Here is a 27,687-nt window from a genome sequence, read left to right as displayed (position 1 = left end):
GATTGCACTGACATCTGGTGGTCATTTCCAGGTGTTTCTCTGCACAGCTCCTGTACCAGATGATGTATTGATCTGTACCTCAAACTCCACCAGAGCCACTTTTATCTGAGCCCTACAGTGACCAGACATGACACTCTAATTCACAGTAAGTTGTTGATTGCTGGGAACATCTAGATGTATTGTTTTTTGTTTTTGTTTTTTTACCCAAGGTATTGAGATTAGAGGCAAGAATAGTGATGGTGTGAAAGGGGTCTAGGAAAATGATAAATAACATCAGAAACTCAAATTTCTTTGTGGAATTTCAGGCTTACAAGGGAGTTATCTTTATATAGAGGTATCCTTCCTGAAATGATACCAAGTAGGCCAAAGGCATTAAAGTTCTTAGTAGCAACAAGTCAACACCAGTGCGGGTGTGACCAAATATCAACGCGACAAACCTTAAAAACTGGGACATGTGGTAAGCTGCCTTATTAGCGATCTGGCTAACAGAAACAGGCAGGGGATGGGGGCGCAATCAGATGCAGGAAAAGAGAGAAAGTAGGAAAGCCATACTTCAAAGTATAGCTTTCCTTTGTTTTCTGTGTTCCACAAAAGCATGAAAAGGAAATGTTTGCGTATTCAACCACCTCCCCACAAAGCCTCCCTCCTTGGTCACCTCAGAGGGTTTCCCACAGAAAACAATTTAATCTCCACATACCATAAAGAGGGTACTGCCAACCTTACTTTTCATTGGAGGAACATTCCAATCACCCATCCTACTTCTTCTAAGGAGTGACTGTAGGCAAGAGGCCTGTAAAAGCCCAGCATCTTACATCACTAAAAGCTCAAAAAGACAGAAAAAGAATACAGCTCCCTGTTAATTCTCATGTCATCAGGAAAGTATCACCAACATATGAGACAGGAACATTTAAGTAGCCATAACAAATGAGGTATCTGGGATCTCTCAGAAAATGCCAAGCTGCCCCTCATTTGTCTCCTTATGGTAAAAAGTCCTACTAAATCTATAAATGTAAAAACAATTAAGTATCTAATGAATCACTCAAAAAGTCTTTAAAATTTTTATTTATTTTTGAATGAGAGAGAGCGTGAGTGGGGGAGGGGCAGAGAGAGAGAAGGAGACACAGAATCCAAAGCAGGCTCCAGGCTCTGAGCTGTTAGCACAGAGCCCGATGCGGGGCTCGAATTCATGGGACATGAGATCACGACCTGAGTCGAAGTCGGACGCTTAACCAACTGAGCCACCCAGGCGCTCCTTATGAATCATTTTAAGAAGTGAGCCTGCTCATAGGAGTTTGCAGGTACCTTTTATACTATCCTTCCCCGATTCCCTCCACCCTGCTCCCTGCTTCTGTGATCAGAAATCAATAGCTATAAAACTTGGAATCTTCAAAAACACACCAAACACCAGGTTGGATAAGGCTGTGCTTTATTACATGCATCATTACAAATCTGTGCTAAGTGAAAATGTATAAAGCAATGGCGACCCGGGTTTATACCACACAGAGAAAGGGCTGGACAATCCCATTAACCCTTCTGCCAATGTCCATTCCATTGCCTTTAACATGATTGTTTCCATTTCTTATGATTTGCATAGCACTTACTTGTCAAAGTACTTTCCATTCATTGTCTCAGTTTATCCTCACAACAACCCTGTGAGGTAGGTAGGGCAATTAACACTATCCCCATTTTGCAGATGGGAACACTGAGGCACAGAGCGGTTAAGATCTCGAGGCTAGTTAGTAGAAGCATAAGGAATAGAAACCAGGTCTCCTAACTCCCCAGCCTATGTCTTCCTTTTTAGACTATGTTGCTGTGCATGACTAGGGAGCAAAATGAAGTGAGCAGTAAGCTATAGCTTTGGTACTGGCTGTGCCTATGAACGGGGACCAACATCTCCATAAGCTAGAATAAAGCTAAGAAAGCATGACTTAAGGGTTGGCAACACTCCAATAAATAATTGCTCTGAACAGCTCAGCACCAAGCTTCCTAGGGAAACTTGGGCTATATTAGCTTTGGTTGATGCTAGTTTCTGTATTTGCCTAGCTACTGCCGATATCTACACATTAGCTTCAGTTGAACTTTTACCAACACTTAGGAACTGAAATGTGGAGTCAGACAGGTTTTCTTTGGCTACTGCAGTTGGAGCCGGCCCTACAAATGAGCGTATTACAGAGAATTCATATGTGGCCCATGGGCAGGAACCCAGCTTTTCTTACCTTCCTGGCCTCATCAGCTCACCCAATGGGTAATATTTTTCCCAGAGCCAGGAATGAATGAACAGAGGTAAGAGCAGGAGGCTGGCCTTGGTAAAATAGAGAAGAGTCACCATGATGACATCAATGTCACCCTTAGGTGACATGACCAGGGTGCTGTCGGTCAGGTCCAACTCCTTTCTGGCCTGTACCTGGTTAGCAGCATAGCTTCAAAAGACAGTTTAAAAGAACAAAATATTAAACATCATTGTTTTAAATCTAGAATGCAATTAATTCTTAATCATTACATAGTCCTAAAGGACCAAATATATAATAAAAATGTAAATACTTATTGAAAAGCTGAGTACTTAAAAGGCAGGGCAATGAGAGAGAAAGGAGGGAGGAAAAAGGATGAAGTGAAATGGAGAATGGAAAATGAGCACTCTTGAAAGGACCATGTATTTTGAGGTACACTCAATATGATAATGAGACTGAACATTCCCACCCTGATAAAACCATCTCAGGCCACTCCCTCATCCCCATTTTGCCAGATGGCATTTCACTCACTAAATCCTAGGCTGCCTCTGACTTTCAATAGGTTTGGATGAGTAGACGATAATGTTTAGCTCTGACTACTTCATATGTCTGCCTTGAGATGCTAAAGCCCTCAACACTCTCAACAAATACTACTGGCTTTGGCCTCTTCAGTGGCACAAAGCCCTGTTTGGCCCACCAACTCAGAAGCATCTTCCATTCTCTATTCTCAGAGAGATGCTGTCCTTTCCCCAAGGTTCACATTCAAAACAGCACACTTGCAAACTGAGAAAAATGTGAATTTGTGGATGACAGGAAAAAAAGGGGGGGTGGGGAGAAGAGAGAGAAGGAGAGGCAAAGATCATTTTTTAAAAACCATCATATGCTGTTTCTCCTTTTAAAAGGCCAAACTTTGGGCATGCAGTGAGTGCACGCAAAGGCTGAAGACCCTTTGGCTGGAACTGAGAGGTAGGAATTTATGACTGTGGGATTAGGCAGGGTGACTTGATAGGTCCCATCCAAGAAATGTGAACTCTGTACATCATATACTTTCTTTCCTGGGAAATTCGGCAAAATCGGACTGCACGGTGGAAAAAAACAATTTTGTTTCTTACATCACTTTAAAACTTTGCCCAGATCCAGATGTTTAGAAGTGAGACTGCAGCCAGCAAACATTTGTGGAGTAACGTGAAGTTGCTAAACACTTGCTGTTCCAAGAACTTCTCTCCTTGGAGCACACAACTGAAATTGAGGCAGAGCAAAACTGAATGGTCGCCACAGGTCCATTACATTAATTTCACTGCAAACTGACACGACTCCCTGAGCTCTGATCTGACAAACCCTCACGTTTTTCTTTTTCATACATACACTTCAATAAGCACGTTCTAGGGAGGCTAAAACAGAGATTTAAAAAAAATATTTTGCTATCAAAATTCAAGAAAATCTACCTAAAGCTTATCATTTAGGCAATGGCAGTAGACGTTGCCCTCCTTTGTGAGCAGATGTCATGGGTCAGCCTTCTCCATAAAAGCTGACTGCCTCCAGCTAAATGTTGCTTTGAGCCTGTCCCCGACATGGAAAACACAGTCTTTGAAAGACCACTTGACTTTTTCTCTACCTGAGGCACATGATCAAGCAATTTATAAATGCTAGGATGTATGGCTTGGGGCACAGGATGGCCTTCCTCCAACCATCTTGTAAGAACTCATATATTTTCTTACTGGGGCTTTTCCACTGCCACATCCTTCAATTCTCTCCCCAAAGGGAATTCAGGCAAACCCAGAGGTGGTTTAAAAAAAAAATCAAGGTTTTAGGACACTTAAGTTCAGACCGCATATTTAGACATCAATTTTTTTCAGGACTAAATATCCTACTTCCCATCTACTTTCTAAATTTCTAATTTTTCTCAGGGTTTTCTCAAGCTCAATATTCTGTGTACCACCATGAAAAATGTTCTCCTGCTTTCTCTGAACTGATGGGTGGCAACATGGCCAGTCATCAGTAAGTACTCTGGCAATGTAAAACACACTGGCCATTTCAAATTCTCAATATTGTCTTCGCTATCTTCATTAAAAACTCAACTTCAAAAGCTGCACCCCTTGTGATTAAAAAAACAAAAACAAAGATACCATGGGGTAGTAAGTTCACCTTCCTGTTCATCACATCACAACACAAACCAAGATTGAGACCCAATGGAGACAGGTGATTCAAATACTTAAAACCTATAATGTAATATGCCATGATTTCTGTGCATGACATACTCTGCTGCATGATGAGTTTTTAAAAATAGTTTTGCTCCCCCCACACCTGAACGAGTTCATAACATCATGGTTCAGAGTTACTTCACAGCCTTAGACCACACTAAATCCCCATTACTTTCTCTTTCTCATGTTCAAATGAAATTGGAGACTTGCTAGAGAAATTTACACTATGCTCGGCTTTTCCTGAAAAGGGGTTCAGTTTCAGCCTCTGGTGCCAAAACAACTGAACTGCTTTGCTGTTCATTCAGTGAATTGATCGTTTGTTCTGCCTACTGGCAAAATCCAAAGTGTCATCAGTGTCAGATTATCCACCAGAGGCTATCAGTTCTTTGGACTATACCACCTCCACTCGACAGTTGGCCTGAACCAGAAGGAAGCTGGGGCCAGAAAAGAGGAGAGTGTCTGAACAAACATCCAAATAGAAACGACCTTGAAAGTGGCCATTAGTTTGCATTTTCAGTCCCTTGCTTCTTTCCCTCCAATGGTATAACCATGCATTACCTGTTTTGGCTTCTTTAATTATTTACATTGAAGACCTGACTATACAAAATATACCAGTTAGACTTTTAATGAACCTGTAGACTCCCACTCTTTTAATGTCTGGATGTCTACGGCATATTTTCCCTCGGAAAATCCTAACTCTCTTGAAGCACTTATTGGCATTCTTTTATAGCTCCTTCCCTTGTGTCGGGCAATTTTCTTTTCTTAATGCCAAAACAGACTAGTTTCAACTCAAATTAATTTGCCAATCACAGATTATCTAGCCTTTTGCCATTGAGGTATGTGGCCATTTGAGGCGACTGACAGACCTCCCTGTATCAGCTTTGTTTGTTGGTTAAGTATGTCCAACTGCTGAATTGGCAATAGCAGAAAGAACATTTTCCTTTGCCTTAAGACAAGAAACTCTAGAGTGTTAAGGTGCTGAGCTAGCAGTCTAGCGGAGAACTGTAGCCACAATTAGCCAACCTTTTGAGCCAAACCATAGGATTGGACATATAATGAATACCATACACTATAGCTACTTCTAGCATATGTGTTACAAGGATTCCTGAGAAGCTGAGGTTAATGGATGAGATTTATCAGGAGTGAGGTATCAAAAGGCTATTATTCTCTGGAGGGCCAATCGGTGCTTAGCATCTAGAAAGTATACCTTGGCACAGTGTTATCTGATTTCTCGAAATATTCTCTGAAGTAGCACCTTAACACTGGCTCATCTGTCTAAAATCAAAAACAGAGCCTAGAAGAAACACAAAGGCAAACTTAGACACCCTCCATATCGCTGCTGCCCTATGAAATGAGACCAAACTTTTCATTGTCATCAAATACCAGAAATACTAACACTTCCTGTTTTGCAAACTTTAGCTGGACGGCTAATAAGAAAAGATAGGCAGTGAACCAGAAATACACAGATAAGAATGACTTCTACGCAATACACAGGGGTGGTCTGGCACATAGCCTCATCTCATTCGAGGAAATCAGTGGCATGGAAGGGACAAAAGATGTAAAGTGACTGAGTCATGACTGTAATAGAATATAACCTAGGGAGTTTTTTCTCTTTCATTAAAATGTTAGAGTGATATACTTTAAAAAAAGAAACTCTGGTGACTGCCTTGATATTTGAAAGATAAAAATCAATAAAAGCCTTGGCTGTCCAGTTCTGGGCAATAAAAGAATTTCAGATGTTGGAAAGATAAGAACTAGGGGAAGAAAGAAAATAAAAGAAGAGAAAAGAAAAGAAAAGAAAAGAGAAAAGAAAAGAAAAGGAAGAAAGGAGGAAAGAAAGAAAGAAAGAAAGAAAGAAAGAAAGAAAGAAAGAGAAAGAAAGAAAAAGAAAAAGAAAGAAAAGGAAGAAAAAGAAATTCTAGATTCAGGGCTCAGCAACTTTTAAAATGAGGAACCCTGAGGTGTTGGGGGAAGGGGAAGGGGAAGGGGGGGGGAGGATATCCCTAGTGACTGATGGTTCTAGGCTGGAATGGTGGTGCAAGGGGTGGGGGTGGGGGGTAACAGACTTGTCAAACAGGAAAGGCTGAACTTGCAGCCCTGGCAGTTAAGTCTTGCTGCTGTGGGCATCTGCACAGGAAGGGAGGGAGGCACAGTGGCAGCAACTGGGCTACAGAGCAAAGCCAATGGCTGTGTGTTCCCTCTGGTCCATGTGCCCTAAGATTGCTGAGCCCTGGTTTACAATTTAACTAGCCCTGGAAGTTATTTTTTGAAATCGGAATGATTAACCAGGCATGGCGCTCAATCCCAAAGACAGGACTCAGGACTGAGGAGAGGGAGGGGAAAAGAATGGAGGAAAACAAGGGGTACCAGCTGCACATGGGGACAACAACAGAAAATGAAACTGGTATCGGAATGATGGTGGTAGCTCTGTGATTCCACCAGGCGTCCCTACAGTGTGATGTTTTTCTACTGCAGTAAAGGTGGTAGAAAATTGAGACAGGCACCTTTTCAATTGGATACAAGCACCTTTGGTGTCACCAGGCCTTGTCCACACCCCTGGGTCTTAGGATGGTTCTGTATTTTATTTAGAATTCTAAGGAACCCCAAGGGAGTCACAGCTGCCTATCCTATTCCAATGCCTCAAATGGATTTGAAAGTACCCCAAGCCTTAATTCATGTTCACAGGGACAACAACTGGCCTGTTATATGTACTTAACACTGGAAGGAGGCATGAGTGCCCAGTTATTTTAGTACTGGTGGTCTTTACGAAGGAATGCATGAGAATGCAGATACAGCTCAGGATCTTCCCTGGTTTATCAGTATGCAGTCCAGATTTGGTTCCCTTTACTATTCTTACATATTCCAGAAGCCTAAAGCACCATCACTCATGGAGGTGGCATCTGGGTAAGAGAATTAGTTGGGACCTCACAAAAAAACATGAAATTCCTAGTCATTGACTTGGCTTAGAACTTTACTAATCATTCATTTCAAAGAAGCTGGAGAAATCATTCCTTGTTACTAACGAATTCATGGCAAAGTCCTTGTCTACTGGACTAACAAATACCATCTGGAAAATCACCCTTTTGGCAGACAAGGAGAAAGTTCCATAACTTATCTTTGTGCACTTCAAAAGAGTACCAGGAACAAGCAAGCTATAAAAGTCAACCTCTCTAAATTTGTTTAGAGGAGGTTAACCAAAGCAGCATTGTCTTATAATCAGATATTAACATACACATACACACACACAAACTAATAATGCTAAATATTGTAACAGGAACAAGAAAACATTTGAACTGAATTTTCACAGTCTGGAAAACAGCATTACTATTTTCCTTCTGGCTTTCCTTTCTGTGTTCGGAAAAGCAAAGCCCCTTAGTTTACACTTCATCTTCCACCAATGACAGAGTCCAAAAAAGTGACTTGGTCATGAGCTTTCTGCAGGCTATAGGTCAGGACGGTTGGAATTTTTCTTGCATAGTTTTCAGTGATTGCATATTGGCTAACAATTATGTTTTAAATTAAAAAAAACATTTTTTAAAGAATTAAACCCTAGCAATCTTGTTTATTCTCTCATGAACTCTTCCTAATGCGATATCACAGAAGCCTAACTGTATTTTCTCCTAAAGAGAAGATTAAATTCCAGAGATTATGTAGTGCAACTGGTTAACTTATAGGAAAGAGACAACACACTAATATAACTTCACCATCCAAATATGGGAAATGTGTTTTGGGTACCCAGTTAATAAAATACATCCATGGTCTGCAATGTCCTTCCTGTTTTATATCCAGCACAACCCTGTGATTCTAGTTGAAGAGAATGGAGTCAGGATCTTGGTTCGCCATCTGTGCTATATGCTTTAGCACATCCTTTTTGGTAATGATTCCAAGCAATCGCCTAAAAGAAAACAAGGCAACAAAACAAAAACAAATCGGTAGTTAACATTCTCAATGGTGATGCTTTTCCTCCTCAGGCCTTTTCAACTTTGTCTTCAAACACTAACTGCACCTTACAGTGTTATGTGTGCCCAGCAAATGGGACGGCACATGGGTCCCTAAACAGGCTGCAGGCATTTCTACTTCACGTCTCACATCTTGCTATTTCCTCTGCTTTAAATATTCCCTACGTATCTGAACCTTATCTCCTGCCACTCAGTTCAAATGCTGCTCTTCCAGAACACCCTCTCTGATCCTACAGGCCAGCAATGACCGTGACCCCCTTGCAGCAACGGCATGATCTACACACTTGTCTTGTTTGCTGTTGTGGAATGCATGCTCCTGTGTTTTTAGGTTCCCTGTGACACTGTGCACTCCTTGAGGGCAGAGAAGGGCCTTATTCACTTTTGTGTCTCCATGGAGTCTAGTGGAATACCTTCTTGCATGAAGTAGGGGATTCAGTAAATGTTGAATGAATCAGTTAGGGAAAGTCCCCTTGCTGATTTCAATCCTGCAAGACATCTGTTACAACATTTAGAAATTTTAGAGAGTGAAATTCTCATATAATTGCTGGATTGGCATACCATGTTTAGAAAAAAATCCACCCTTCTCCTCAACCTCCCTTCTTTTCCAATAAAAATAGCAGGGCTTCCTTTACTGCATAAGAAATATCCCTGAAAGAAAGAGCCTTGGCCTTGGGAGTCAGAAGACTTGTGTTTAAAGCCTCTCCCTACTATATATTGATTGTGGGCTCTTGTGTAAATCTTTAAACCTCACTGAAACTTGGCTTTATCATCCTCCAATGATAACAACACAGGTATCATAAGGACCAAATACTATACGAATAATACCTAATATCATTATAATTTTGGTGCTGTCTCTTCACAAGAACACAGCCGTTTCCTTTGTGGGGGAGGGGCCGTGTTATTTATAATGTGCAGCCAGCAGTTCTCATTTCCCAATCACACTTTCTTCCCCAAACTCCTTTTCCATTAATCATGATGATAAAATAAACACATGTGTCTTCATCTCAGAGCTTCAAAAGGCCCTATACATGCTACTAATGTTCAGATGAATTGGGTTCTTCTTTATCTCTCTACACTCTTTCCTCCCACGATCCAATTTGCCTTCACCAAAGAGCTCTCACCCATTGTGCGTAACCAGGCACTGCCGCAGTCCCAGCTTGCGGAAGATATCCACTACAATCTCCATGGGTGTAAGGTCAGTCACAGTGAAGGGGCTGAGATCCAGGATGTTCCGAAGCTTTAGGGTGGGTGGTGTGTATGGTGGCATCGGAGGAGAATGCTCAGTGAAATAAATGATGGAAGTGCTCACAACTCCATCCTGTTTTTTACGAGCATTTTCTATTTGAGAAGTAGAAAAAAAAAGTTGAAAATAGAAGTGCCAGTTCTATCATTCTGGCCCCTCATTGGTCCTGTCCTCCCTGTGTCGTCCCCCATTTTGCACATATTTATTTTATTTCCATAGTGGATTCCATCATCCCCTTTCTGAAATCCTTACCGATTGAAATGATGAGATCTCTTCGGAGAACGAAACCCACAAGTCTTTGGGATTCCCGGGACACCACCACTGGGAAGCCACTATAAGTGGTTTCACTGATGATAGTCTCTACATCTTCCACGGTCATGCTGTCCTGAGTAAGGACAGTCAATAAAGGATCATTTCTACGGGGTTTCATCACATCCATTGCCAGGGTCTTATGAGCAAACTCTTCTTTGGCTTCAAGAAAGGGGTAACCATTGAGACGAATGTGGGCATCATAGATGCCCTCCCGCCCCAGAGCATCTGCCACCCACTTGCTTGTCATGGCTGCAGCCATCAGAGGCACAATGTACTCCAAGCCACCAGTTAGTTCAAACATTATGACAACGAGAGAAACAGTCATCCGAGTCACCCCACCTACAAGGAAACAGATACAGGCTACTAAAAACAGAAGTCCAGATTCATTACAATTAAGGGCCTGTGACAGGAGCCCATCCAGGCAAAGCCCATGTACCAGAAGCATTGCTAAAAGGAGGTCTCACCTATAACTGCACAGACCCCAGCGGCTGGGTTAAAGTAAGTCTATAATGGATGTGAGTCAGATTTCTCAAAATAATATCTATAAAAGCACCAAATGCCATCTGGATTTTTCTTATTTTGTTTCTTATTTGTGTGCTGCTTTCTCCCCCCTAATTAGAAAAGTAATTGCAAAAGATATCCACAATTGGTATAACACTGCTAGGACTATAGGTTCTCTGGAATGTACAGGCCATTGTGGGAAATTCAAACATTGTTTGTAAGTATATAAAAGAAAGTCATTATCCATAAGCTCACTGCCTAGAAATAAGCAGAGTGAAAATTTGGAACAACTTTTTCAAGTTTTTCGCTATGCAAACATATGTATTTGTAGGTAGGTGAGCTCATATTATATGTTTAATTCCCCACCATGTTCCCCTCCCCCCACTTTATGTCAGGAACATTTCATATATTATTACAAATTCATTTAACATTGGATTTAAAGATGTTAAATATTAGCATCACATTCAATGGCTATATAGTATAACATTATATGGATTCACCATAATTTATTTAACCAGTCCCTTACTGTACATATTTAAATTGATTCCAATTTCTTGCTATCATAAATAATACTGTGATGAACATTCTTGGGCAGATATCCTTATCCGAGTTTCTGATAATTTCCTTAGTAGGATGAAATTTGAGAGTAAAATTACTCTCAAAAGGGAGGAATATAGCTATAGGATAAAGAATGCTTTCTTAAAGCACTTGAAAAATGGCAAACCCAACAGGAAATGGATGCTCATTAAAAAAAAAAAAAAAACAAACCTTCAGGGGCACCTGGGTGGCTCAGTAGGTTGAACATCTGACTTTTGATTTCCACTCAGGTCATGATCTCATGACCTCTGGAGCCCTGCGTCAGGTTCTGTGCTAAGCGTGGAGCCTGCTTAAGACTGACTGACTCTCTCTCTCTCTCTCTCTCTCTCTCTCTCTCTCTCTCTCTCTCCTTCTGCCCCTCCTCTGCTCATGTGTGCTTGCTTGCGCTCTCAAACTCTGCAGTCGACTGTGTTTAATATCACACATCTTTATTCTGTCACCTGTGTGGCAACTTCTTTGAAATCAATGCAAACACTACCCACCTAAGCAGGCTGCAGCCCCAACCATCGCATAAAGTCCAGGGGTGATACAATCTGCTCCTTGACTACACCAGCTATTAAAGATGGCCCAGTCATGGTGGTAATAAGCCAGCTGCTCCATTCCTACTCCTAAAAGTCGGCCTGCTATAGCACCAACAGCCATGCTGGGGATAAACAGGCCAGATGGGATCTGCAAAGAGAAAGCAACAGATGGTTAGTGAGAAATGATGCGCTTGCCTGGCATGTGGTAAGGGCTAGAGGACTGACCCTCTGCGAAGCAAACAGGCCAATGACAATTTAACTATGCACTATGCTAGCAAGTGGCCATAAATATTTGTGTAATGCTACAGGGGCTAGAGGTTCTCTGGGACGCGCAGGCAAGTACGACTGCAAAGAAGCTTACCCTGATTCGGGGTCCATCAGGCAAGAGCCTGAACTCTCCAGACCAACACAGAACTGGAGGCAGAAATTAAGCCTTTCCCAAAGAAAAAGGAAAATAGATGGAGTTTCTCATATATGCAGACATTTTCCCCCAATGCTGAATTCTTATAAACAACAATTACCCTCTATTGACTATCTTCCATGCTCTATGCTGGATACTCCACTAACAAGATTTCCTCAGTTCTTTATAACCACCCCAGGAATAGGCGTTATTATTCCCAAATCGCACAGAACTTAAGATTCAGAGAGGTTAAGTAACTCACCCAAGCTCAAGATACAGTAAATACTGGTGCTGGGGTTTAAATGCAATGCTTAAAACCACTCTCATATATCTAATCTTAACCCATTGCTCACATGAAAAGGATGGTACATGAGGTTTCATTTTATTTTGTAACAGTATAAAGACGAAATGATTACATTTTAAAAATGAGGTAGTAACTATGGATTGCATGACTATCCAAAAAACAAAACAAAACAAAACAAAACCAACAATGACAAAAAAAACCCTCTCATCTGTCTCCTGCTCTATTTCTTGACTCCTAGGATACTACAGTGAAATCTCAATTTACTGTGTTAGGGGAAGGAAGTTATGACAAGGGCAAAATCATTGAAATAGCAGATTATTTTTAAATAACTTGCGTTCAATTTTGGGATGCATTTGAATCTGGGTGGGTTTGATGGTCTGACCGTTCACTTTAAAAGAAGGAAGCCGTGAGGAAAAAACAAACAAACAACAAACAAACAAACAAAAAACAACTCAAGAAGCACAGCAAGACTTTCCAGGGTGTTAGGAAGATGCATGACAATTCAGAGGTTTCTAGCACTGCCTAAACTGAGCGCTTGTCTCTCATTGTCTGGTTTGAATAGAGGGGAATAACTCAGTAGTTGGGTGCTAAAGGAAAGACAAATAATCTAGGAAGGAGGAGGAAAATACCTTAACAAATGTTCCTTTCTGGTTTCTTCTGAAATACAGAAATGATAACAGGTACTGAAAATAAAAGATGCTGGCCTGATGTCTGCTGTTGAGAGTTTCAATATTAACTTGGGATCACCTGTGAAGTTCTCAATACACGGACACTGATAATGACTGTAAAGAATACATTTAGCTATAGATCAGGTTGAACTTGATGAGATTGCTCTTTTAGTGGTCAAAATGGTTGAGTACTGGCTACTTCATTTGGTTCAACTTAATATTTTGCTTTATTGGCAAACTCTAAAGCCACCCTATAAGGACCAAAAACATGTTGGGCAGATATTGTTTTAATACAAAATGCACGTGAATAAATACCTCACCATCCTTTCTGAGGGCAAAATATGTGCTCCACGGAAAAGGAGAAAACATTTCTACTTACATCTCATCATTGAGGTGTGCATTTGGCCTAAAACTAGGCTTAGATAATTTTCGATAGAAGTTCAATTCTCTAGGAAGTTAGGAGGACATGTGGGGGCAAAAAGGGCTTTTGAGGGTGGGGGATAATGTTGTGTGGGGTTGGAAGTGCCACAGGAGCTTTGAAGATTTTATATCTTGGTTTTACCCCTCAAACCCATAGCCACACATATATCCACTGAACATCAAAAGAATCTCCTCACCTTCATGCCAAAGGTGAATATAGTGATGACAATTTTCAGTATGAGTGTCAAGGCCAGCTGCCACATGGCACTGTAGACTCCCACACCAGCCGGTCTGTCGGGCAGTTCACCCCCCTTGCTTGTGTTGAAACGGTTCTCATAGTCACAAAGCTTGGAGGAATCCAGAAGGCCACAGTCATTAAACAGCTCAGAAATGAGCTCACTTGTGCTCATGCGGGTGTATTCATTGGGGAAAGCCAGGATAGCAGTGATGGCTGTCACAACAAGTACCTCTATGACAGGATACTTGCCCAACTGAGTGGTCTTACGCTTCCGACACCAGGCGATGTTGGTGCGGATAAACAAAGCACCCCACAGACCACCAAATATACCCAGCAGAATGAACGGCACAAGCTCAAAGAGATGCCATGGGGTGTGAAACTCCACATAAAACAGAACCAGTCGGCTGTTTCCAAATGGATTGATGGAACGTAGAGTAAATGCTGCCACCAAGGCAGCAAAGAATGAACGCCACAACGTTTTGAGGGGGAAATAGTAGCTGACCTGTAAGAAAGAATGTGGGAAAGCAAACTTAGAGCAGTATGCAGATACAGTTCCAGGTGAAAAGCTGGTGCTGCAGGAATGAGAGCTCAGGACAAAAAAACTGCCCAGAGATCTCTGGTCACGTGGTAAAACACAGAGTTGAGCAGAGAGCTTTGGGACTGCACCATACATACACACTGGCCAGAATTCCTGACCCAAAAGCAACATGCATGTTCTACAGACAGTTAAAAGTAGTTACCTCTTCTAGGCTGAATAACACTCCACCAATCGGTGCCCCAAAGGCTACGGATACACCAGCTGCTGCTGCAGCCGACAAGACCTACAATCCAAAACTCAAAATTAGTGACAGAAATAATGCCACCTTTCTTTTGTCAATCACATGTTTAAAAGGAACGTTAGTGGTTGACATTTCTTTTAAAACTTTACATGCTCTGTAACCAGTTTATCAAAGACAAAATTCAATTTATATTTATTTGAGAGCAAACACTGCATGTTAAATTTTGAACACAGTTCAAATGCTTGAACAGGCAAAGGGTCTTTCTTCTGTAATTAATTCAGGCATGTACTTTATTCCACATCATGCCCCCCAGTCCCAATACTCTCCATTCACTAATGAAATTGAGTTTGTAGACCTAGGAACCATCTAAATGAAGAATTTTCAGTGATGTATTTATACAGCACTCTCTGTTAAGGAATGCCTTTTAAATGAGAGTTTAGAGAAGGCTGTGATGATACAAAACTGAAATAACAATTGGCTCACATCTATTCAGGAGCTGCAAATATTCATACAATGGGTAGTTGGGGTTTCCTGTACTATGTGCCCTACTCCATACATAGTGACCTGTAGAAAAAGAAATAGGGAGGCAACTAGAAGCAACTAGAAGCAAGGAGATAGATTTTGAAGGGAAGAGAAGACCTAAGGGTGTTTCAGTATGGCAATGAAAAGTGCTACGTGGAAGAGGAAGAGGAAGGGGGAGAAGCTATCAGGGGGAAATAAAAAGGGACAAGGAGACAGAGAAAGAGAGCAAGTATTATACTTAGCCCTACCTTTGTAGGCAGGCATATGCATGTGCATGTAAAATATGCATGAAAAAAACACCGAATTAATGGGAAGAAAAGGTCCTTTCATTAGATTCTGGTTGCTGTGGAGTGAGAAGTGATTTGTACTTGTAAGGAAATTTTTTAAAAGAAAGTTTAGGGGCGCTTGGGTGGCTCCATCAGTTAAGCGTGTGACTCTTGATTTTGGCTCAGGTCGTGATTTCATGGATCTTGAGATCGAGCCCCACATCAGGCTCTGTGTGCTGACTGTGTGGGGCCTGCTTGGGATCCTCTCTCTCTCTCCCTCTCTCTGCCCCTCCCCCACTCATGCATGCGTGCTCTCTCTCAAAATAAATAAACATTAAAAAATAAAGATGATTAAAAATTAAGAGTTTTTTTATTTTTTTTTTATTTTTTTTTTCAACGTTTATTCATTTTGGGGACAGAGAGAGACAGAGCATGAACGGGGGAGGGGCAGAGAGAGAGGGAGACACAGAATCGGAAACAGGCTCCAGGCTCTGAGCCATCAGCCCAGAACCTGATGCGGGGCTCGAACTCACGGACCGCGAGATCGTGACCTGGCTGAAGTCGGACGCCCAACCGACTGCGCCACCCAGGCGCCCCCAAAATTAAGAGTTTTTGAAGAATAAAATGGTTCTTGGCAAAATAAATAGGCAGGTTTCTCTGGGCAGGATGGTGCAGGGCAGGAAAATGAAGGGGAGGAAGAAGTGAGATCTCCAGGGCTAACTTGGGAGGATTTCGAAATCCATAGCTATATATTGGCTTTCATTGAAAGCATTTCAGTGACTGTTTGGGATGAATTATGAGAAAAAGTAAAGAATCGTGGTGGCTAGTTTGCTTTAATTTTTTTTTTTTGTTGACCGAGTGGAGTCTGTCCATGCCCTTCCTTCTCAAATCCCTATTCTACCCTCAAGCATCTGCCCACTTTGACAAGGCCCCAGGACACAAAAGGGTGGCTGCCGATGGTGAGAACAACAGGAAGAAATAACTGGAAAGTCTAAAATAAACAATAGGAAGTGAGCTCAAGATGCAAATGTTCCTGAGTCTAGTTAGAGGAATAAATGACATCTGTACAGAGAAATAGCCCAAACTCCCTCTCATAAGGAACTACTCCCCTTCTATAAGGAACTACTTGAACAGAAATGCCAATTTTATGGGATGAAAGTAACTGGCAATCTGTAGTTTCAAAGTCACCCCTGCCCAGGCAAAACCAGCAGCAATCAACACTTTACTCTTGCCAGTTAAAATGTTTTTTTTTCCATCTCTTTAGCTTCTGTTGTGCATTATTACCATCCAACAACCTCAGCAATTGAATACTGCCTTTATGCCCTTCTACCATTTGACAGGTAGCTAAACAAGTTACTCAGATCTCCCTCTCCCTCTCTCTCTCCTGCTCACCTTCTTCTCCTGCCAAGAACTTTCCCCCTTGAACTATCAAAATGTATTCCATAATTGAAGTTTCAACATCTTTGAGCTTCCTTCTGGGCCTTATGGTTTATTTTGTTTTGTTTGGTTTTCAGAATAAATCACTAGGTTCCCATTTTGTGAAAAATCCTTTCTAATGAGATGACCTTGGCCATGACCCATTTCATATGTGATTTCTTTGTAATTCAAGGAAAATAGAGCAAGAACCATTATTTTCTTAAATCCTTCATTATATCAGGATTAAAGTAGCCAATGACTTGGAACATTTTTAAAAACTGCTCTTCCTCTTCAAAATGATATACGTTAGCAACTGCATAAACATGAGAACCACTACAGAGATGTTGTGGCAGGACTACTCTGGTGGGATTGAGGCAGAAGGCAGAGAGAGTTCCAATACATAGAGAAACTCATTCAGTGTGGCAGTAGGTAGAAATAAAAGATGAAAAAGCTGGCATCTGAAACACAGGCTGAGTTCATATTCGTTCACAGGAATAAACGACTGCTTCTAAAAATCTACTACTATTTTTGTAACTTATTTTGTAATAGAAACAACACATACTTGTATAGTTATATATAGTAAAAGTTATTATAGTTAAAGCCCTTCACTACCACCTCACTTCCCCACTCACTGCAGGTAGACATTTTTAATAGTTTGTAGTAAAACCACTTTCCAGACATTTTCTTTCTAGGTGCACATTTACATAATTTAAAAAAAAAACATTAATTGAATTATTATTTGTATGCATTGTTCCAAAACTGGCTTTTGAAAATGAATGATATTTTATAGCCATCATTCCATGTCAATGTACATAAGGCTCTCTTTTTTTAACGATTGCATAATATGCTACAGCATGGACAGAATACTGTTTATTCAAATCAGTCCTATTGGTGGACATTGCGATGGTTTCATTTTCTCATGATATTGACAAATGCTGCACATGAACTATTCCCAAATGCATACCTTTGTGCACACACACACGCGCTAGGATGTCTGTAGGTTAAATTCCTAGAGGTAGAGCTGCTGGGTCAAAGGGTGTCTGTGTTGACATTGGGAGAATCCCCAAATTCTCATCCCTAAGACTGTTCCATTTATGCTCTCACCAACAAAGAAAATACTTGGGCCACCTGTTCTTACCTCTCTGCGCTTGGCCTCATTCTTCCTGTATTTGTTGAAGCAGTGGCACAGGATGTTCCCACAGCAGCAAGCCACGTGCACTAGGGGGCCCTCTTTGCCCAGGCTCAAGCCTGATGACACGGCCAGCACCAACGTGATGGTTTTGATAATCAGGGTCCACTTACCCAAATAGCCCCTAATAATAAAACCGCTCAAGATAGTTTTTATCTGCAGGCCAAAAACAGAGAGACTGAATATAGGCTGAGCAAGTAAGCAAGGCTGGGAAGCAATAATCCGGACCTCATTATAGAAACTGCACCTTTTGAACAAATGACCTATAAATGTTTGACCTACAGTGACCCCAATTTGGGAGGAAGCCTGGGAGCCCAGGAAAGCAAGAACTGTTCTTTAAGATTTCATGTTCCTTATATTTTGGGGGGCCATGTGTTAGCTGGGCAAGGGAGTACAAGCATGGGAGTCTGTGTATATGGAGAAGAGGGGCAGGGAGGGGGGTGTTTTCCTTACTTATATCCTTACAGACTAGTATAGCCTTGATTCTCTGCCAAAGAAATTTATAACTATGACTTGGTCAGGAAACAGAGAGGGGTAAGGTCATCTGGGCAACCTCAAATCTCAGTGGTTTCAGTCACTGTCAAGCAATCTAAACCCAAAGTAGCTAGAAACAGGATTTCAACTACCCTCCTAGCCTGAATCATATTGTAGGAAATGTAGCAAAATAGCTTTGTTTCTTCAACTCTAACAAAGTTGACAATACCACTACTTTTTCAGGCCAGGATCTTGGGACCCTGGGAGCTTCTTGGGTAGGGAGTGGGGGTTGGTCTTCAAGGGGCCTAATTCACCAGGAACCCGCAGGGGGGCTAGGAATCAACTCCCTTTAGTTTCCAGGTAGCCCAGACTGAGAGAAGACTTGAGGAAAGACCTAGAGAGACTCTAGATTTCCTCAGAGTCTGATCCTGTTTTATATTCAAATTGTGGTATATGCTGGAATACATACTAAAGGCTTTTAACCAGGAAGGAATCGTTATTGTCACCATTTATAAACCACTTGAGAGACTTACCTCAGGAATTCCGGAGCCACAGGCATAAGGCGCAAATACCTTGACAAGAGACACGGCAAGGAAGGCAAATAGGAGAGCCCAGAGGACGTACATGAAATAATTGACTATGTAAGCAAAGGCTCCCTGGAACAAGGGAAAAGAAAGAAGCTTGTTTTAGTGAGGCACGCCGCCCTTCTGAGTAATCGGTCTTCAGGAAAGGAGATCAGAAAGAAAAAGACCAGTATTAAATCGCTCAAGATGTTCCTTCCAGAATTGTCAGAAAGGCAATACTGAAATAGTGTCGGCCCACTTGGTACTGAAAAAAGAGAGGATTTGCTACACCCAAAGGAAACCAATACCAGCTTCTAAGGATAGACAAAAACGAAGAACGAACAAAAACCTGAAGCAAACTCCTGTTCCTTATGAACAATTCGATAGGTTTTGTAGTCAAATATATATGATCTTATGCCAATTTTATTAAGAGTCTTGAAAGCTCTTTTACTGGAATGGCTGAACTTTGGCTACACATTTGAGGTGAAGACCAGCTGGCTACCTACATTGGTGTCAAATTCTCATAGGAGGTTAGAGTGTTGAAAATTCCTGAGTGTTTTTTCTCTAAATACACAGTTCAGTTCTATAGAGAATCACCACATCTTTGCAAGAGTTTTGCTATCACAGACTCAGCAACAAGAATATGCAAGTAGAAAGTTTCAGGCTCTGGCCATAAAACGAAACCAGTGAGACACCAGCTGTCCCAAAGAATAAAACAGCAACAGCTATTTCTAAAATGGAGAGAATATACTTTTGAGACTATCCTCCTATGATAATGAAGATGGACAGAAAATAAATATAATTTTGACCACGAATAAGGAGTCACCAACATAAAGGGCTTACAAACAGTTACATCTTACAAAGAAAGCTATTTTGAACATTAGGAGAGAATGCTTACTGATAAAAATATCAGAAGTTGAAACTCGCTCAAAGTATATGAAACACAACTCACTGGACTTCTGATTTAAACATAAAACATAATTAAAATAATTCACTGACCTAGAGAAGGAGAGCCAAACTGCTCAGATTTTTTTTTTCTGAGTTATAGCTTTGACACAACTTTTCCATTAGTTTAGTCCCTCAGAGGAATAGAGAATTGCTCTCTCTTGGCCTTTCAAATGAAGCTAGGGAGGAAGAAGGCTCCAGAGGGGGGAAACAGAGAGAGAGAGAGAGGGAATGGAAAGGCAAGTAGCTGAAACTGACTAGAGGCAGAGACCTGGAGGCCAAGTTCTTGGCAGGAGAACTCAGAATCTAGAAGACTCTCTCCAGGCAAGGATTTCATTCATTAAAAAAAAAAAAAAAAAAAACAGCCAGAGAAATCTGTCATTTGAGCAAATCTCAACCTCCAGTTTGAACGCTACAGTTGGAACACTTAAACACATGTGCAAGGCTATAACAGGGTAGCACAGGGGAGCCTTGTGGTAATGGAACAATAGTTCTATGTCTTGATTGTGGTGGTGATAACACAAACCTACACATGTGGTAACACTGCAGAGAACTACACACACACACACACACACACACACACATACACACCAATGTGTGTAAAACTGGTGAAATAAAGTCTATGGATCATATCCTTGTTTCACCACTGATCAAAAAAATGCAAGGAATCACACACACACACACACACACACACACACACACACACACTCACCCTAAATTCCAGGGCTTCTCAAACTTTTCTACCCAAGTATTCCTAATCTAGGAGAGAGGGTTGGGGGTAGGACACTCAGGAGCAGAGCTGAAACATAGATTGTTTAATATTAATGAACATGGGACTTCTGCATTCCTTTGTAATTAAATTTAATTTCAAAAAGAAAATATTCTGAGAAGGCACACAGCATTTATTTTGTGGTTTCACCCACCGGCTGGCACACAGACCTTACTCCAGTTTGAGAAGGATAGATCTAAACCCTCTCACACATATGGCATGTGTTTAACCCTTTAATTGAGCTCTTTCCCTAAGCCAATGTGTACAGTCATAAAGGTACATAAACACTCTGATTTCTGATTTTATTATTTTCCTATCCTTCCTTTCCCTTGACTATGTGTATGTATGCGTGCACACAAACACACACACACCCCATTTCAAATCGTCTATGGACCAAAGTAGGAATAAAAATGCATTCTAAATGTATAAATAGGGGCGCCTGGGTGGCTCAGTTGGTTGGGCGTCCGACTTCAGCTCAGGTCATGATCTCACAGTCTGTGAGTTCGAGCCCCGCATCGGGCTCTGTGCTAACAGCTCAGAGCCTGGAGCCTGCTTCAGATTCTGTGTCTCCCTCTCTCTATGCCCCTCCCCTGCTCATGCTCTGTCTCTGTCTCAAAAATAAATAAAAACATTTAAAAAAAAATTAAAAAAAATAAATGTATAAATAAATATCCTAGTCTTGTCTCAGTTACTTCGCCAACAGAGTAAATGAGTAGTGAGCTGAGATGGTACCTGTCTTAGTTGGTGGAAGACAGAATAGAAATGGGAATTAAGAGTTGCTTTGTTCTGTTTTGTGTGTTTTTGCTTTTAGTAGGAGAGATCCAACAAACAACCCAAATGGTAATAATAGAAAGGGAAGGAACTGAAAAACAAAGTCACTTTTTTTTTTTTCAACGTTTATTTATTTTTGGGACAGAGAGAGACAGAGCATGAACGGGGGAGGGGCAGAGAGAGAGGGAGACACAGAATCGGAAACAGGCTCCAGGCTCTGAGCCATCAGCCCAGAGCCCGACGCGGGGCTCGAACTCACGGACCGCGAGATCGTGACCTGGCTGAAGTCGGACGCTTAACCGACTGCGCCACCAAGGCGCCCCACAAAGTCACTTTTATACTGAAAAATATATGCTAGGAGACAAGGACAAATGAAAATATTGATTTAATCTCCAAAGCAGGCTATGGGCAATTTTATTGCTGCATTTCTGTTATTTTGATACGGAATGTATTCTTTTTTTAAAAAAATGTTCTAATGCAATGCTCAGGGGAAAATTACTTTTGGAGTCTATACAATGGATACATTTTTAACCCACTCCATCTTAGTTAGAAATTATAGCCTACCTGTTGGCTGGCTCTGACATTTTTACTGGAATTATTAGAGAAAGACAGATTGAGTCACACTGTGTACTAACAACTGAGAAGAAACACCAGGACTGTTTTAAAAAAAAGCAAAACTTTTAAGCCACTATGTAAGCATCAAATGATTCTGCATGGCAGAAGAGATGGATGGAAATAAGGCTGCGCTTAAACCACAGAGAAAGGCAGCTGGCACTGGTTCTCCTTTTCATGAAAGGGAAAATGGGGGCACATTCCACAATTGTCATGAGTACAGTATAAGAAATGAAGCAAATGTGGGGCACCTGGGTGGCTCAGTCGGTTAAGCGTCCGACTTCGGCTCAGGTCATGATCTCACGGTCTTTTTTTTTTTTATGTTTTTATTTTATTTTTGAGACAGAGAGAGACAGAGCATGAGCAGGGGAGGGGCAGAAAGACAGGGAGACACAGAATCCAAAACAGGCTCCAGGCTCTGAGCTGTCAGCACAGAGCCCGACACGGGGCTTGAACTCACAGACTGTGATATCATGACCTGAGCCGAAGTCGGATGCTTAACCGACTGAGCCACCCAGGCACCCTAATCTCACAGTCTTTGAGTTTGAGCCCCACATCAGGCTGTGTGCTGACAGCTCAGAGCCTGGAGCCTGCTTCAGATTCTGTCTCCCTCTCTCTCTGCCCCTCCCCTGCTCACACTCTCTCTGTCTCTCTCTCTCTCTCTCTCTCTCAAAAATAAATAAACATTAAAAATTTTTTTTAATAAATTAAAAAAAAAGAAATGAAGCAAATGTAAGAATAAAAGTCAGTGGGGGATGCCTGGGTGGCTCAGTCGGTTGAGTGCCCAACTCTTTTATCTCAGATCATCATCTCACAGTTCGTGGGATCGAACTCTGTGTCAGGCTCTGCAACAACAGTGCAGAGCCTGCTTGGGGTTCTCTTGCCCTCTCTCTCTTGCTGTCCCCCACTCACACTTGAACTCTCCCTCTTTCAAAATAAATAAACTTTAAGAAAAAAGAATAAAAGTCAGTGGTTCTGCGATCTTCACAACATGTTACCTCATCTGTGCTGATGAGAAGCTGGGACCAGCTATTCCACTCAGGGCATTTGTCTCTGTCTTCGAAGGTGACGTGCTCAGAGTTCCAGCAACAGTGTTCATGGTTAAACCAGAATCCCTCTGTGCATATGCCTTCTTTTAAGTCTGTCATCCAATGAGCAGAAATGTCTATCAAGCCAGCTAAGGAGCCTGATTTGAGGGGAGGGAAGGGAAGGCCAAAGTTGTCAGAGATAACAAGGGAAAGGGCATCAAAATAATGGGTAATCATAAACTTTTCTGTTCCATTTGCAACCTCTTTCTGATGGTCTATTTGATTTCCACCTATCACCTCTAATAGATTTCACCTGTCATTACATGCCTGTTCAGGAGTGTACAAAACACAAAACACTGTCTGCATTAAACACCATGTCAGTAGAATTTCTATACACGGGGAACTTGAGGAGAGGCAAAGTGGTGGGGTGGGAGCAAGGAGCCTGAATATTTGCCTTTTAGTTGATTTACATGGCAAAGACTCTGCTTTGACTTACAGTTGATGGATACCGATCCATGAATACAGTCGAGTTTATTAAAGATCATTTTATTCTCACTATTATATAAGACTGAGAAAATGTGGATTGCCTGCATTGAAGAATATTATATTTATTTGACATGGCTGGGGGAAGGAAGGGAGCTGTTGAAGACTATGGGGAGAAGAACTCAGCCTTGTTAGCAATTTTGCTCCATGGATGAGGGAATCTGAGCAGTGGCAGGAAGGCATTTTATGCTAAGGGAACTGAATCGGTAAGAGCATAGACTGCAATGCACGTGGAAAATTAGATGAAGCTATAGACATGTTGAAGCCTTCTGAACCTAGGATGTGAACATTCTGAAGTTTTCGTAGTGAAAACTTATTATGCATCCATCAAAGAAAATTATGAGAAGATGAATAGTGAATGGGGATTTATGTGCTATGGTTAATAGACTGGTAGGGTTAAGATAGTTATAGAAACTTCTGGCTTTCTCATCATTTCTGTTGTCCAGATGAAGAAATTCTGGCATAAAGAAATTAAATGGTCTAGAATCATGCTTTAGAGAAATAGCAAAGACATCATAAAATTCACAGCCTCTGAATTCCCAGACTGTTTCTGTATTCAGGCACACTGCTTCTATTGTTGCTCTGCAATACTTAAAAACAAAATGCCCTGTGTGTACAAGGGAAAGAAAAATATTCACTGGCCACCTAGTGATAAGAAATACATTAAAAAGTTGAGGATATTATACCTACATTCCAACAGGCTGGAGGCCATGTCATATGTATGTTTGGGTAGGTGCTAAAAGTGTTAACACAGGTTATTTACATACTTGAATAACCTAATCAAATCTAACACGCTGTTTGATACCTCCTCTTGGCCATGCCTACCTTCTCCTTCTTCTAATTCTTACTGCACTTACTGCCCAGATTCAAAAATTAACATGTGTTACAGAGTTAGGCTTGTTCCCCATGTTGTCTCACGTGTGCATGTCTTATTCTACCTAATGCGGTACCCTCAATCCTATCTTCCCTTCTATTGCTATTTCTCCTCCTTTTCCTAATATGTTTCCCCTACCCTACAGAATAAAATGCCTTCCTTTGTCCTTGTTACCATTTCAAGCTTCTGTCCCTTCTCTCCTTCTAACGACCCCCAAATATCTCCAAAACTTCTACACTGGTTGCTTCCCCTTGAAATCTGACTCGTAATATTTATGAGATAGCTTTCCAAGATCATTGGTATCCTACCAACTGCTAAATTATATAACCTTTTCTCAGCCCTCTTCCTTCTCTGCAGCCTCTCTGCAGTACTTAGCATTACAGACCACTTGGTCTATTATTATCCAACTCTAAACTGGCCAGACCAGGGGCTCCTGGGTGTCTCAGGTGGTTGAGTGTCCAACTTTGGCTCAGGTCATGATCTATAGTTCGTGGGTTCAAGCCCCGCATCAGGCTCTCTGCTGACAGCTCAGACCCTGGAGCCTGCTTCAGATTCTATGTTTCCCTCTCTCTCTGTCCCTCCCCTGCTCACACTCTGTCTCTCTCTCCCTCAAAAATAAACATTAAAAATTTTTTAAAAACTGGCCAGACCATTCTCTCTCTCCAGTGCAAGCCAGAAGGAGTAGCTTTAGCACCCTAGACCACAGGTTGGCAAATTATGGCCCGAGGGTCAAATCTGCCTCTATGCTTCTAAATAAAGTCTTGCCTGGTCTCAGCCGTGCTCACTTATCTATTGTCTGTGGCTGCTTTCATGCTACAGAGACCATTTGGCACACAAATCCTAAAATATTTACCATCTTGCCCTTTACAAAAAGACATTGCTGACCCCTTCCCTAGATAATCTTTGAAAACCCGGCTATGGACGAGCCATCCTTCATTGCAGCAATCATATGATATATATACACATATCTGTATATATGTATATGTATGTATTATCTATATATATGTATATAACATTTATTTATTTATACTCCATGGCTCATAAATTTTTTCTAGGTAACAGCAGCAGTGGCGCTGTTAAAAACTGTGGGCAGCAGGGGCGCCTGGGTGGCTCAGTCGGTTAAGCGTCCGACTTCGGCTCAGGTCATGATCTCACGGTCCGTGAGTTCGAGCCCCGCGTCGGGCTCTGTGCTGACAGCTCAGAGCCTGGAGCCTGTTTCGGATTCAGTGTCTCCCTCTTTCTCTGACCCTCCCCTGTTCATTCTCTCTCTCTGTCTCAAAAATAAATAAATGTTAAAAAAAAAAAAATTAAAAAAAAAAAACAAAAAAAAACAAAAAAAACTGTGGGCAGGGGCGCCTGGGTGGCGCAGTCGGTTAAGCGTCTGACTTCAGCCAGGTCACGATGTCGCGGTCCGTGAGTTCGAGCCCCGCGTCAGGCTCTGGGCTGATGGCTCAGAGCCTGGAGCCTGTTTCCGATTCTGTGTCTCCCTCTCTCTCTGCCCCTCCCCTGTTCATGCTCTGTCTCTCTCTGTCCCCAAAATAAATAAACGTTGAAAAAAAAAAAAACTGTGGGCAAAAAAAAAACCAAAAAGCAATTGTGGGCACTGTGCTGAGAGCTACCTGTGCTAGATCTCATTTATCTACTATTCTGTCCTCAGAACAAACATGTACTATAGGAACTCTTATTAGCCCCTAGAACTTCCAGGGGTTAGGAAACTTGCCAAAAGTCACAAAACTAGCAAGCCATGGGGTTGGTCCAAACTCAGGTAGCTGCAAAGTAGAGCCTGTGCTAATGGCTATTTCACGCCCTCTACCTCCAGGTTTCCCACTTAACGTCCCTTTCAGCTCAATATTCCAGATCTTCCTAGGCCCACCTTTTAATGCCACAAGGATACAACTCAGAATCTCTATCACGTGTTCTTGGCTTTCTGCTTCTCCCGTGGGAAGGGAAGCCTGCTTGGGAGCCTGTTTTCAAGCTGCACGAGCATAGCAAGTGTACCATTCCTAGTTAGATCATATATTATTTAGAGTGGCTTGGGAAGTCGCCGGAGATGACAGGAAAGGGTAGGACCATCCCACTCCTCAGCCAGCATGAAAGACTGAGATTGTGAACTTCCTGAGGGTATGAGCCACATCTTTCATACTGCTCTTCACCACCAAATGAGAGAGATGTTTAAGAAAGAGCTACAAAGGTCTCTCAGGAAGTTCTCTTCTGTATCTTCTCTTATAAACCTCATGTACTATGTGTTTTTTGTTGTTGTTTTTTTTTTTTGTTTTTTTTTGTTTTTTTTTTTTTTTTTTTTTTTTTTTTAATGATTGTCGGGGCACCTGGGTGGCTCAGTTGGTTAATCATCCAACTTTGGCTCAGGTCATGATCTCACAGTTCGTGGGTTCGAGCCCTGCGTCAGGTTCTGTGGTGACAGCTCAGAGCCTGGACCCTGCTTCAGATCTGTGTCTCCCTCTCTCTCTGCCCCTCCCCTGCTCAAGCTCTGTCTCAAAAATAAACATTAAAATTTTTTTTAATTAAAAAAATTACTGTCTCTAACAGAAGGGCTCTTCCTCAAGACAATCACTGAAAGGCATGCTAACAGCACCTTAAAACGGATACAATATTTTATAGCATATAAATTCATTTAAATACATTTCCTTGTTTAACCTCATTTAAAGGAAAGAGATACAGGTATTAGTATCCCTTTACATATGGGAACATCAAGCTTCCTAAAGGTCTACCAGCAATTTATTTCATGTAGGTAAACAGTAAAGCACAGCACTCAACTTGGTTCATGGCTTGGGGGAGGGGCACACCATGATTTTAAGAGATTTGTTTAGGAAACACAGTTTACCATACCTGATAAGAGCCCAATAAGTAGCATCAACAACCAGCCAGAAAAAGCATCACTCACACTGTGAATTAAGGCCCATGTTGACTCTTTGCTTTTATTGGTAATCTAGGGAGAAATGAGAAAAAATTGGTACGCTCTACACACACCCTTACTTTTTCACCTTAAAACACAATAAAGAGGTACAAAGACAAATCTATTCATCAGGAACAGAGACCAATTTGGAGTTACTGCTCAAATAATCCCGGGCTGAACAAACATCACCAAGAACTTGGGAGGCTTAGTGAGCCTTGTCTTACTGAACCCCACCACCTTCATGGACAGTACTGGAGCAATGGCTCCAAGTACCTTAGTCAGGGATTCCCCCATTCAGCTGCTAATTTTGTATCCCGTCAATCTGTTTTGCTTATTGCAGTGGTCTCTTTCTGCCATAGACATCAGATATTCTAGGGATGGTTTCTGGATTGTTTTGCAAAGAATCAACAAACACAGACTTATTTCAGTG

General features: G+C 41.6%; 1 protein-coding gene across 6 annotated transcripts in view; it reads right to left on the bottom strand.

Annotated features, from left to right (window-relative positions):
* Window positions 1-1,409: 1,409 nt before the first annotated feature.
* CLCN5 (chloride voltage-gated channel 5) overlaps window positions 1,410-27,687 on the bottom strand; it is a 183,510-nt gene continuing 157,232 nt past the window's right edge. For 4 of the 6 annotated variants that reach the window (XM_045472183.1, XM_045472184.1, XM_045472185.1 and 1 more), the window contains 10 exons: window positions 27,191-27,290; window positions 22,897-23,084; window positions 18,772-18,894; window positions 17,714-17,920; window positions 14,333-14,413; window positions 13,552-14,094; window positions 11,524-11,710; window positions 9,884-10,282; window positions 9,510-9,726; window positions 7,380-8,324 (listed from right to left, as the gene is read on the bottom strand). In XM_045472183.1, the coding sequence (XP_045328139.1) occupies window positions 8,234-8,324; window positions 9,510-9,726; window positions 9,884-10,282; window positions 11,524-11,710; window positions 13,552-14,094; window positions 14,333-14,413; window positions 17,714-17,920; window positions 18,772-18,894; window positions 22,897-23,084; window positions 27,191-27,290 (2,136 nt within the window). In that variant the 3' untranslated portion in view covers window positions 7,380-8,233. Of the gene's footprint in view, window positions 8,325-9,509; window positions 9,727-9,883; window positions 10,283-11,523; window positions 11,711-13,551; window positions 14,095-14,332; window positions 14,414-17,713; window positions 17,921-18,771; window positions 18,895-22,896; window positions 23,085-27,190; window positions 27,291-27,687 lie in introns of all 6 variants that reach the window. The other 2 variants (XM_045472182.1, XM_045472188.1) reach the window with 2 other exon arrangements.

The sequence above is a fragment of the Leopardus geoffroyi genome, chromosome X (genome assembly GCF_018350155.1).
Source record: "Leopardus geoffroyi isolate Oge1 chromosome X, O.geoffroyi_Oge1_pat1.0, whole genome shotgun sequence".
Classification (NCBI taxonomy): Eukaryota; Metazoa; Chordata; class Mammalia; order Carnivora; family Felidae; genus Leopardus; species Leopardus geoffroyi.
Note: the sequence above shows the minus strand (reverse complement) of the source record. Positions and strands in the feature narration are given on the sequence as shown.